General features: G+C 43.2%; 1 protein-coding gene across 3 annotated transcripts in view; it reads right to left on the bottom strand.

Annotated features, from left to right (window-relative positions):
• Positions 1 to 1,241: 1,241 nt before the first annotated feature.
• MFSD1 (major facilitator superfamily domain containing 1) overlaps positions 1,242 to 11,803 on the bottom strand; it is a 12,897-nt gene continuing 2,335 nt past the window's right edge. The window contains exons 5-15 of one of the 3 annotated variants that reach the window (XM_029962343.1): positions 11,005 to 11,107; positions 10,268 to 10,366; positions 8,894 to 9,005; positions 8,343 to 8,399; positions 7,579 to 7,735; positions 6,867 to 6,964; positions 5,999 to 6,111; positions 5,483 to 5,530; positions 5,010 to 5,070; positions 2,816 to 2,930; positions 1,242 to 2,587 (exon numbers count right to left, since the gene is read on the bottom strand). In XM_029962343.1, coding sequence (XP_029818203.1) covers positions 2,528 to 2,587; positions 2,816 to 2,930; positions 5,010 to 5,070; positions 5,483 to 5,530; positions 5,999 to 6,111; positions 6,867 to 6,964; positions 7,579 to 7,735; positions 8,343 to 8,399; positions 8,894 to 9,005; positions 10,268 to 10,366; positions 11,005 to 11,107 — 1,023 coding nt within the window. In that variant the 3' untranslated portion in view covers positions 1,242 to 2,527. Of the gene's footprint in view, positions 2,588 to 2,815; positions 2,931 to 3,088; positions 3,843 to 5,005; positions 5,071 to 5,482; positions 5,531 to 5,998; positions 6,112 to 6,866; positions 6,965 to 7,578; positions 7,736 to 8,342; positions 8,400 to 8,893; positions 9,006 to 10,267; positions 10,367 to 11,004; positions 11,108 to 11,803 lie in introns of those variants that run through there. The other 2 variants (XM_029962344.1, XM_029962345.1) reach the window with 2 other exon arrangements.

Below are 11,803 nucleotides of genomic sequence, written 5' to 3'. Positions count from 1 at the left end.
CTTGGACTGGAAAATTTAGGATATTTTTGACCAGTCTTGGCTTTTCCATCCAATCCAGGGGTCAGAGTTCGCTGCACATCCACCAAAGAGACAACACAATGGCTGTGGGCACATCAGCTGGGACAGCAGCAGCTTCAGGGAGCTCTGCCCTGGGCTGGGTCAGAGTTAACATCCAGAATATCCAACAGAAATATGGGAAGCGGGGTTTTTTTCCCAAAAACTAGACCCTATTCCATGGAATCATAAAATCACAGGATGGTTTGGGTTGGAAGGGACCTTAAAGCCCATCCAGTGCCACCCCCTGCCATGGGCAGGGACACCTTCCACTGTCCCAGGTTGCTCCAGCCTGGCCTTGGACACTCCCAGGGCTGCGGCAGCCACAGCTTCTCTGTGCCAGGGCCAAGTCATGTAAGGAAGTGCCAGAAGAACAACAGCAGTTGGATCCTTGAAGGCTCTTTATCCCAACCCAGAAAACATTTCCTGCCCAGCAGCGTTGCAGTGCTGACCTCTAGTGACAGATATCCCAGAAAACGGGAATATCTGTTGGGATAAATGTCCCTTCCCACCTCTGTCCCCCCAGCCACGATCTCAGCCACCTCCCTTAACTTCCAAAAGTGCTCCCCAGCCATTTGGGCACTGGCTCCCAGTTAATCCATAAAGCAGATTATGAAGAAAGTGGTGCAATAATTCCAAAGAAAAGGAGATTCTGAGATATGTAATATCAGTAAAATATTTGCATCACTACCCAGGGAGGGCTAAACCCCTTTTCCACACTCAGATCATGCCTGGAGGGGGTTTGCAGCTCACATGGGAAGTTCCCCCATTTGCAGAAGTCCACCCCAGGATTTTAGCAGGATGCTCAAGGGAACAGAACCTAGGAACTGAAAATAAAGCTCAATGAAACATTAAGTCCAGGGTTTCTGCTGTGTCACATGTGAAACACCAACCTGCAGGTGACACCAGAGGGGTTCTACAACCACACTCAGAATTAGGAACGGGGAGATGAAGAGCAACAGAAAAACAAGAAATTAATTAAATTAATTCCCACCTTCTCCAAGAAAATTGCATCAACCCATCAGTGGGGGAACCTTTCCCTTTGGTTCTCAAAGATCCACTTCCCTCAAACTCTGCACACTCTCAGGGGAAGCAGGAGTTGGGTTTGCTCAGAAAATCCCTGTGTGGGTCTCACCAACCACCAAAGGCAACAACCCACCCCTGAACAGTCCAAAAAACACAGGTGCCAGTGTCCACTTCAAGTTTTTATTAAAAAAGACCCAGAATTCCCAAGTCTCCAGGGAAACAAAGCAACCTGTCCCAGCCACATCAGAGCTGTCAGAGGTCAGGTCTCAGGGGGAGCCCAGAAAGCACCAGTACAAACCAGCCCAGGTCAGGGCACCACTCCCCACAAGCAGCAAGTTCACAACCTGCTGTTTGTTTTCCTAAATTGTCCCTCAGAATCCAGAATTATCAACCAAAAATACTCCTGGTTTAGTCCTTCAAGGGAGGTGATTTTAGTTTTTAAGGAACGTGAAAGAATCTCCACTGAAAAGTCTCTTAAAACAAAATCTTAAGGCCACGAATTCCAGGTCTGCTTAAATTACTGCAGGAAAAGAAACACATATTCTACACATAAAGTAACATTTTTATTACCTCTAACTATTTTCTCTGCAGTCAAACAATTTGCCAAAGGTTCCTGAGCAGTTTGTGGCTGGAATCAGCCAAGGAACACATCCCTGCACACCTTGTGCTCCACAAAGCCACACACTCTTGCTTTTTAAGGCAAGATCAGCTCAGTTTAGGAATAGCTTATCCAATTACCTTGATGAGTAATTAAAACCCAAGCAAAATGCACCCTGGAGGAGCTCCCAGGAACTCCCTGCTCAGCACTGAGCCCTCCACTGAAACTATGGGAAAGGGCTGAGTTTCACCACGAAACTGGAAACTTTTCCTCCTGGAAGCAAAATTCAGTTCTTGCATTTCACTCTTTTCACAGGTTTTTAGGCAGAGCCTCTTAAAAATCCAGCAGTTTTCACATTATTCAGGACTCACATGAGGTTATTGCTAGGGGTAGCTCTTCCTCAACTGGAATCCTGCATTGTGGAGTTTCCTCTCAAATATTCTCCTGGGAGTTTTTCCTCCGGTTTTTCTACAGGAAAAACCAACCAGAGCATTTCCAGGAGCAGCAAAGGTGTCCCAGGTGAGAGGCTGAACAAGCCCCAGCTCCACCAGGGCTCACCTCACAGCAGTTCCATCAGATTTTCACATTTCTGACCCCAGAGAGGTGCAGCCTTGGCTGCTGCTCACAGACAGGAGGTGCAGGAGGTTCTCAGGGCTTCCAGCAAAGAGCCAGATGGTTCCTCATCAGGGTCTCTGCTAATTACCCCCAGTGCAAGGAGGATTTAAGCTGGGTGTTTAAAACTAGGCTCTAGTCTTGCAGCAAGGCACAGGAGCATCGTCCTGCTCCTGCTGGGGGTTGTTGTGTCCCAGGAAATTCGATGCATTCCTGATTTTCCACAGGGACAAGCTGCTATTTCAACACGCTTCTGTGGGCCAGGGTGGATAAATAGGAGGAGTAATTATCTGGGAGCTGCAAAACAATAAAATTAAGACATCATGGATCACGAGAAGTTGCTCCTCAGCTTATTTGCTTGGCCAGCCATTGGTTCATTCCCTTCATGAGGTGTTTAATTACTATTATTTCTGGATTGCAGGGAGAGGGTGATTTGCTGGCTCTTAGAAACAACATCCAAGTTCTTAAAATAAAGATCTCATTGTTCTATCCTCCTTTCTAAGCCCTCTGCTGCGTTATTGATACCTGAGCTCCCAGTCTGGAGAGGTATTTATTCCTTAAACTAAAGTCATCAGCTTTTGGCAGTAATTTAGCCAAGTCATCTTCATTCTGACGTCTGAGTCTCTCCTGTTCTTCTGCTCTGGAAAAGAAAACTGGTTTAAGACATTTGCACTGGCAGTGCAAACCCCTGGTGGACGCAGGTTTATTTTTAATACCTATTTTTAATCTAAATATCAGATTAAATGACACTGAGATGTGTCTGGGTAACTCCAATTCCACATAAAGAAAGAGAGAGGCTGTTTTCTGCAGTTTCCTTTTATTCAGACTCCAAGATTTCAGTAGAAAGAGAAACCTTCTGATTTTTTTTCCCAGATTACAACGTGCTCAGTGAGCTTCTGTAACAGCTTTTACTGGCTATTAAACAAGTTTCACCCCTTGAAATAAAGATTACAATACAAACAGAATCAATTGTCAAGAAGGCAATAAGAGACTGCTCAGCAGCCTGCAGAGTTCTTAAATCTCCTACAAAAAAAAAAAGGCAGTTTGACCAGAGCATTTGTAGCTCTTGTTCCACGTGAGTGTTAAGGAGAACCAGACCCCAAGCTGTAAATACACTTCAGACAGTGGTTTGCATTAAGACAGTGACAAAAGCAGCAACAGTGACCTGTTTCCAAGCTCTGGATGAGCTTCACCACAACGAAAAATAACATTTTATGAAGAAATCTCCCCCCCACCAACATGTGCAGCACAGAAAGTCTGACAGAAAATGTCCTAAGATGAATGTGTTTGTCTTGGATGGCAGAGCACCAAGGCAGAGCTTCAACAGTGCAAAAGGCTCTAAACCCAATTAAAAGATGATTTGGCATTAGTTAAAACTGGTTACAAAGCTTAAAAACCTGAGGCATTTGATGTAACCCCCCCCCAGAGGGTGGATAATCTTCCCCCAGAACTATGTGCAGGGTGCACACTAAACACTGGCACTCTTCCAGTTGCCATGGAGCTGAGCAGTGTTCCCCACTCCAGGATGCCATTTGCTATTCAACTTTCTTTTCTGAAAAAAAGGAAGTATTTATCAAGAAAACCAAGAAAATTCAGTGCTGGAGAGTCCTGACAACACTGTGTTCCAAGGCAGTAAATCCCACAGCACTCCCAGGAAATCATTGGAGCTGTTGCACACACACCCTACCTGGGCCAGGCAGGGTGGGAAGCAGCTCTGTTTGGACACAGAATTCCAAGCTTTGGGGGATTTTTGTTGGATTTGTATTAAAAAACTGGCTGGGAGCTTTTGGCTGGAGGATGAGACTCACGACAACTAAGCTGGAAAACTCAGCAGGTTTTAGTTTTCCTGAGTTTTCCCTGAGATTGGTGTGTGAAAAGAACAAGAAACAAAACCCTGGTAAAGCCCACAAGTCACCTGGATAGACCTTCCTTTGGGATTTTTGGGATTAACTAAAGTATCACCATATGGACAGTTACACAGTCCAGTTTTAGAGAAGTCCATAAATCCATTGTCTTGTTAGCAAAGTATTAATCAGGGACAAATATAACATATATAATAACATACCAAACATAATATATATATTATATAAACACATATAAACTGTGTGAGGTACAATATCTGCAGGTGAGCTGTAGTTACCTATTGAAAAGTAAGGAATTCCAACAACATTAAAGTAAATCAGCTTCAAGATCTGAGACCTGCTGAGGTGAATTAGGGCAGAACAGAAAGCATTTCAAAAGAAAAATCCCATGTTCTTCTCATCCAACCAGCTGGAATTCCATGGATGGGATCAGCTTTGTCATTTCTTCTAAAGGGAGATCCAGTTTTTGATGCCACTTTTAAAACTGGTCTGTGCTAAACCTGACACTAAAGGCAGGTGATGTTTGCTGCTGGCTGGCTCAGGTACCCACCACAGACATGAAGCACAGTTTTAAACAAGAAATACAACATTTTTTCAACCCATTTCAGTTGTAAGGCCACTGAAATAAAGGAAAACAGCAAGGAAGAGTGCCAGGAAAGGACACCTGATTACTGCCACTTCCTCTAAATGTTCCTTCACAGGAGGCAGGAATGTGAAATCCTGCTACTGGCTGGTGAGAAGGAAAATAACATCCAATCCCAACAGCAAAAGGGACTGACTTCAGACAGGGATCTACTTCACCTCCTCAGGTTAAACATTTCATAAGGCCACTGATATCTGTTGGGTTTGACACTTACTCAGAGGCAGCTGCTTTTTGCAGTTTTTCCCTTTTCTTTGCAGACCAGTTGAGGTCACCACCTGCAACAGGAGAAATGTGCACCTTGAAACCTTTCAAACTGCTCGGTTTTGGTAGCCTGGATATCAAAACTCACTCCAGGGGTTCTCAGAGCACTGCAGGAATCAGGGGAGTGATATTACAAAAGTATAAATTGAGGTAAAGAGAAAGAGCAGCACGTTCTTAATCATGTGAGGAAGCAAAGTCAGGACCCAAACTAAGGAAAGAGCTCAGTTTTTATCTTCACAGATTCAGGTACAGTCAAGTTTGATCAGAAAAAAAAAATAGAGATTTTTTCCTAATAAAGAAAAACCTGCAGAGTATCCTCCACAGAATTCCAAAGTTTAAAGTGTCCAAGTGAGCCCAAGGGACAGGTACTCTTGAGAACTTCCAGAATTATGATTAAAGATGCCAAAAGCAGCTGCAAACACTCACCTGTGAGGTGATTCACAAAATACAGCACGACCACAGCTATCAGTGACACTGGAACAGAAAAGGAACAGTTTTAGCTGACAGTAACTGTACAACAAGGACAGAGGAACAGCTTTAACCTACACCCAAGTAACAACTAAAATTTTTCACTATAGTTGTAACCAAGAGGAGGTTTTTTCACCAGCATCTCTTAATTACTTTTGAAATTCCCACTGAATCTGGTAATTCAGAAAGGATTATTTTAGTTTTAGTTACATTAATAAACAGCCACCACAAACATAAGCTTTGGAAGTATTATTTGTCTACCCTTTTACTACATTTTTTTGAAACACAAACTATTACACCAGGTCACTTCAATAAACCACAAAACACTTTACTAAGTTTGAGTTACTTTCACCATTGCCCCAGCTGAAACTTTAAGAGAGGAGTTATTACTGGTTTATAGGAAATATTAATAAATAAAGCTTAATAAAGCCTCCTGAATGCACAGGATCTGTTTTCAAAGTGTTTAATACTTACAGCAAACACAAGCACTGAAGAAAACTTCCAGAAACAAGTATCCTCTTGTGTCCAGGATCATTCCAGCTGCTATGGCAATCACTGCCAGCCCCAGGTTCTGGATGGACTGCATGCTGAACACAAACACAGCTTGGTCAGCACTTGGGGGAGATTTATTTTTTTAGGGAAAAATCCTTGGTGGCCCTGAACTACCAAGGAGATGAACTTCCCCCCATTTGTCTGGCACGTGACAGTCCTGACTGCACAGTTTTGCAGAAGTTTCTGTGCCTCTCCCACCCCCACATCCTGAACTGCACCAGACTTCCTGAACTGCAGCAAACTGGGGGAACTGGGACACACTGATGTGTCACAACTGCTGGATATTCCCTGGCTCAGCAGTACAGGGGCAGGGTCACTGCAGGGAATCATGGAATGGGTTGGGTGGGAAGGGAATTTAAAGGTTATCTGGTGTAACCCCCCTGCCACGGGCAGGGACACCTTCCACTAGCACAGGGTGCTCCAACCTGGCCTTGGATACTCTCAGGGATCCAAGGGCAGCCACAGCTTCTCTGGGCAACCTGTGCCAGGGCCTCTCAACCCTCCCAGCCAGGAATTCCTTCCCAATATCCCACCTAACCCTGTCCTCTGGCAGTTTGAAGCCATTCCCTGTTGTCCTGTCACTCCCTCCCTTGTAAACAGTCTCTCTCCATCTTTCTTGGAGCTTCTTCAGGTCCTGGAAGGTCACAACCAGGTCACCCTGAAGCTCTCCTTTTCCAGGCTGAACAATCCCAATTCTCCCAGCCTTCCCTCAGGGTTCTCCATCCCTCTGGGATCTTGGTGCCCCTCTGGACTCCCCCAGTGGCACAGACCCCCCAGTTCAGGTACTCACAAGCCATAGGCAGTTCCCAGCTGGTGCTCAGGGACAACGAAGGCCACCATGGGCCACAGGGCACAGGCCAGCAGGGAATAGGACACTCCCAGCAGACACTGGGGACACAGGGACAATAAACACGGGTCACATGAGATGCATTTCTGCTGCAAAGTGCTCATAAATTAACATATTGGTCTTCCCCTTCTCCCAAAAGTGAAAAGCAGAGCTCAAGCAACACTTCTTATAACATCACTCTGAATAAACATGCACGTTTAGAAGGAGAGAAAACTTCGACCCACAAACTAAACTATTAATTAGCATTAAAGACTCTATTAATTAGCATTAAAGTGGAAAAGATTAATGCTGCAACTCCTTAAAAACGGCTGATAAAGCAAAGACCCTGTTTTTAAACCCTGACACTGGTGAGCACCATAAACCTCAATTCACAAGCAATTTTTCAGGGAAGCTGCCCTAGGAAGGGGAAATCAGTAATGAAGATTTCTGTTGAGGTTTGCCAGATCCAATACAGCACAGGGGCAGTTTAAATAATATTAATAAGCTTCAGAAATATAATAAAATAGCAAGTTTTAGGAGAAAACTGAGCATGTAGCACAGTGATTTAGTTACAGAGTAAGGAGTCTTTTCCACTTCAAAACACACACAATAATTCAGCAGCAACTCCACAGCTTGCTTTATCACATTTAGCTATAAATCTCCAAGAAACAGTTACCATTGCTATCCAGGGGTTCCAGAAGGTAAAAGCCAACATGATGTGAGAGGCCAGTGTGGTTATCACAGCACACAAAACCCAGATGATGTTCTTGCCAAGTTTATCCACCAGAAGGCCAAAGACTGGGGACATGGGGGCTGAGATGATGTACACAATGCTAGAAAAACACAGATTAAAGAGCTGAGCACTCTCTGGTCATGGCAGCTCCAGGTGTTATGTGATACAAGTGTTTCCAGAGAAAATACCAAATTCCCTTGCTACATGTGAGGCCATAAGAAAAAAAAAAAAAAACACCAAAAAAAATCCCAAACAACCAACTGGGAATTCTGAATTCCCAAAAGGTCTGAGCACATGAAAACACTCAGCATCCAAGGAAAGAGTGACATCCTCAGAGCTCTGGGAATCACACAGCAGCAAGTGTTTTCTTTTTGGAGTTTTGTCACATCACAAATTCATCCTCAAACTACAAAAATTTAGTGTTGTTATTAAACTGCTTTTATTACTCAGAAGAGAATCACTAAATACCAAAATAAAACCCTTCAGAAAGAGTTTTTTCTTTCCAGTGTGAACATCTAAGACTTTTCAAGAAAAACATACCCACACCTCTGAGTTATTCCCTGGGCCATGGGAAATCTATTTATCCACTTAAATGCACCAGGAGATCCCAAACCTCCTCCCACTGCTCAGGGCCCAAAGATCCATCCTGCACCCCTAGAAAGTGGCAGTGTTACTTATTAAATCAGCTCAAATCAACCCCAACATACCTGTTAATTGCACTTGCTTCTTGAGGTGAGAAGCTGAATTTCTCAATAAAGAAAACCCTGAAGGAAGAAAAAAAAAAGATTTAGGAAAATGCACAATTGAAGGACAAGAAATAAATATTAAGATAGACAAAGACATGAGAACCTAGTTTACAAGACAATTAAATACAGCTTTGACATAAATATCACAGATTGTCATTTATAAGGAATTTAGGAGCTTTTTAGCAGACTCCACACATTTTCGTGTAAGGACCATAGAAATGACACTTTGAGGAAAACAACCAAAGTACAAAACCAACATGGAACCCAAATAATGAGACATGAGCTTGTAACTACAGAAGGAATTCCACAGGACACCCAATTCCACCCCAAACTCACACCATGTTTTAAATCTGGGTCTAGTTTTAATCAGGAAATAAAACATTCCTCAAGCTTTTGAGTTCAGCAATGGCATTTCCCACAAAGCTCAGCAGAAAAATGTCAAGTTTTTAAGGAATTAGTTAAAAGTCTGCCCAGATTCCAGGGGAATGGCTGGATAAGTGAGAGGCACTTACTTTCCAAGCCCTATGAAAGGAAAAACTGCTGCATAGTAACAGACACAGATGACAAATATGAGCCACAAGGACAAGGAGAAATCCTTCACATCCGTGAGCTTGATCACTTCACCTGCAAGAGACAACACTGTGTCACCCAGCACAGGCAAAATCTGGGATTATCCACACTTAATAAACACTCAGGTGATCCCAAGTCCCTGCTAAAGCACATCCCTGTCACCCTCCTGTCCCAGTTTACACAGTGGGAATCACTTCACACACAAGTGTTCAGTCAACAGAGCCAAAGCCAAGAACAAATTGTCTCTCCCCAACTGATAAACCTCTGAAAGTCTTATGCAGCAGAATTAAATATACTTTGTCAAGGAAATGTTTGATCAGCTGCCAAAACTCCTGTCTGGAGCCTTATCCAGGTTGGATGAGGTTTGGAGCAAGCTGGGCTGTGGAAGGTGTCCCTGCCCAGGGTACGGGGTGGAAGGAGATGAGCTTTAAAGGTCCCTCCCAACCCAAACTAGTCTGGGATTCAAACTCAAATTACTAGCTGGATCTCAAATTTAGGGTTTCTTTAAATGCTCTAAATTGTCCCACACGGAAAAGTCAAACCACCACACACACTGACACAAAAGGGCTCCATGTTTTTCCACACCTATAAAAGAAATAAGGTCAAACCCACCAAAACTAAGGAGCAGGGGCAATGGCACAACAGATCAAGCAGGGTGAACTTTGGTTTTTATAAATAAAGCAGATGACAGCACTTCTGCCTGTTAAACTGCTGTTTAAAACTGTAAAACTTCCCGCTGACATAAAAGTGAATTAAAAATTATAACAGTGAAGATGTTAAAAATGAACTAGAAATTATAACAGTGAAGATGTTAAAAATGAACTAGAAATTATAACAGTGAAAATGTTAAAAATGAACTAGAAATTATAACAGTGAAGATGTTAAAAATGAACTAAAAATTATGATTATAACAGTGAAGATNAACTAAAAATTATAACAGTGAAGATGTTAAAAATGAACTAGAAATTATAACAGTGAAGATGTTAAAAATGAACTAGAAATTATAACAGTGAAGATGTTAAAAATGAACTAAAAATTATAACAGTGAAAATGTTAAAAATGAACTAGAAATTATAACAGTGAAGATGTTAAAAATGAACTAAAAATTATGATTATAACAGTGAAGATGTTAAAAATGAACTAAAAATTACAACAGTGAAGATGTTAAAAATGAACTAAAAATGATGATTATAACAGTGAAGATGTTCAGCAGCAGCCATGGATTACCCCAAATGCAAACCTGCAGAGTGCAGAGGAACTGGAAGGGGCTGCTCCAGAAGACTGAAGCCCAGGGCAGGTCCAGCCCCACCACTCACCTGTTTTCCCTTGCTCTTTACAAAGCAGTTTCTCTGCTCTCCTGTCCAGGTAAGCCAGGATTAATGCACAGGTCAGGGAGAAGAGACAGGTTACACCCCCTGCAAGAGGGAAACCCCACATGGTCAGTTGACAGCTCGAGTGTAATTTGGCTTTCAAGCCCAAATTGTGTAGTTTTTGTTAGACAGGTAAAGTTTAACCCCAGCTTGTCTCATGTGCAAGGCTCAGCACCTGAACAGCTCCAAGAACAAGGTGTAAAACTGAACCCTCCCACGTGACAGACACCTGCCTTGGAGCAGAGATGTGCAGCTACATTTATTTTATTGAAAACATTACCACCACACCCACTCAGCACAGGCAAGCTCCTGAGCTGCACAGAACACAACAGAAACAAAGCCAGGCCTTATTCCCAACACCAGGGTTTTGAAATCCCACTTTCACACACAAGATCTAATCCCCCTCACAACATTTTTTTCAAGTCTGTCCCTCGCTCAAAGCACGTGAAATGTTTTATCTCCATGAGGCACAAACTTGAATTTGGCAACCACAGAAATCCCACAGCATTTTAACAGCTGCAGTAACCACACACTCAGCACAAGAACAGGAAACATGGATAGAACAGTATTTGAATTGCTCTCCCCAGTCTCAAATATACTTGTCCTACTTTCAAGTGGTTAATAAACCATCAACATGCATGCAGGGCAAATTCAGGAAGCCAAAATCAAAAAATATTACTGACCTATCATCAGAGCCAAGCCCAGAGTGCTGGGACCAGTGTAACCCAGGAGATCTTGAACTCTTGAGTAGACCCATCCCATGATGTTCATGTTCACTGTGCTCCCCTGGGCAGAACAGACTCAGGTGAGGAATAATTGATTTCACAATTATATTAATTCAGAAGGAACATCAGGCAGACCTGCTTATTGAACAGGTTAAGATGCTAAACAGGGAACTTAAACACCAGGAACAAGGATGAAATTATTCCCTGCTGGTTTGTAACAAAGTAATCACTGTAACAATAATAAACCATCACTAATTAAATATTACCCAACTATTACAGCGTTTCCATGAGGAGTTTGGAAGTGCCATAAAACCCACCTCACACAGTGCATCAGCTCCTAAATGGAGCTGAATTTAATATATCAGAGCAAACAGGATTCCCACCTCACAGACACCAGGAAGAAGCACTTGTTTCCCCCTCCTCCTGCCCCCAGAGAAGGGATCCATGGCTGCAATCCCAGGGCTCACACCAGGGAATTCCAGCTCAGCTCAGATGAGGGAACTGCTGAGGAGCAACAGCCTGAACAGGGACCAGCTCACTCCTTACCCTGGTGATACAAAATATCTGCAGGGCTTCAGCACAGGACAGGGGGCTGAAAAGAACCCCAAAAAAGAGGCACAGCTCCACTCCTCTCTCAGCTGGTCTGTCAGTGTAAACCCAGCTATAAAACCAGCTGTTTCAGTGATTACAACAAACCAAATCAGGATGAGATGCTGTCACACAGTTCCTACCAGAACCAGCAACGGGGACAAAACCA

Source organism: Manacus vitellinus, unplaced genomic scaffold, assembly GCF_001715985.3.
Source record: "Manacus vitellinus isolate BGI_N305 unplaced genomic scaffold, ASM171598v3 scaffold_45_pilon, whole genome shotgun sequence".
Taxonomy (NCBI): domain Eukaryota; kingdom Metazoa; phylum Chordata; class Aves; order Passeriformes; family Pipridae; genus Manacus; species Manacus vitellinus.
The sequence above is the reverse complement of the archived record's forward strand: the minus strand, read 5'-3'. Positions and strand labels throughout refer to the sequence as shown.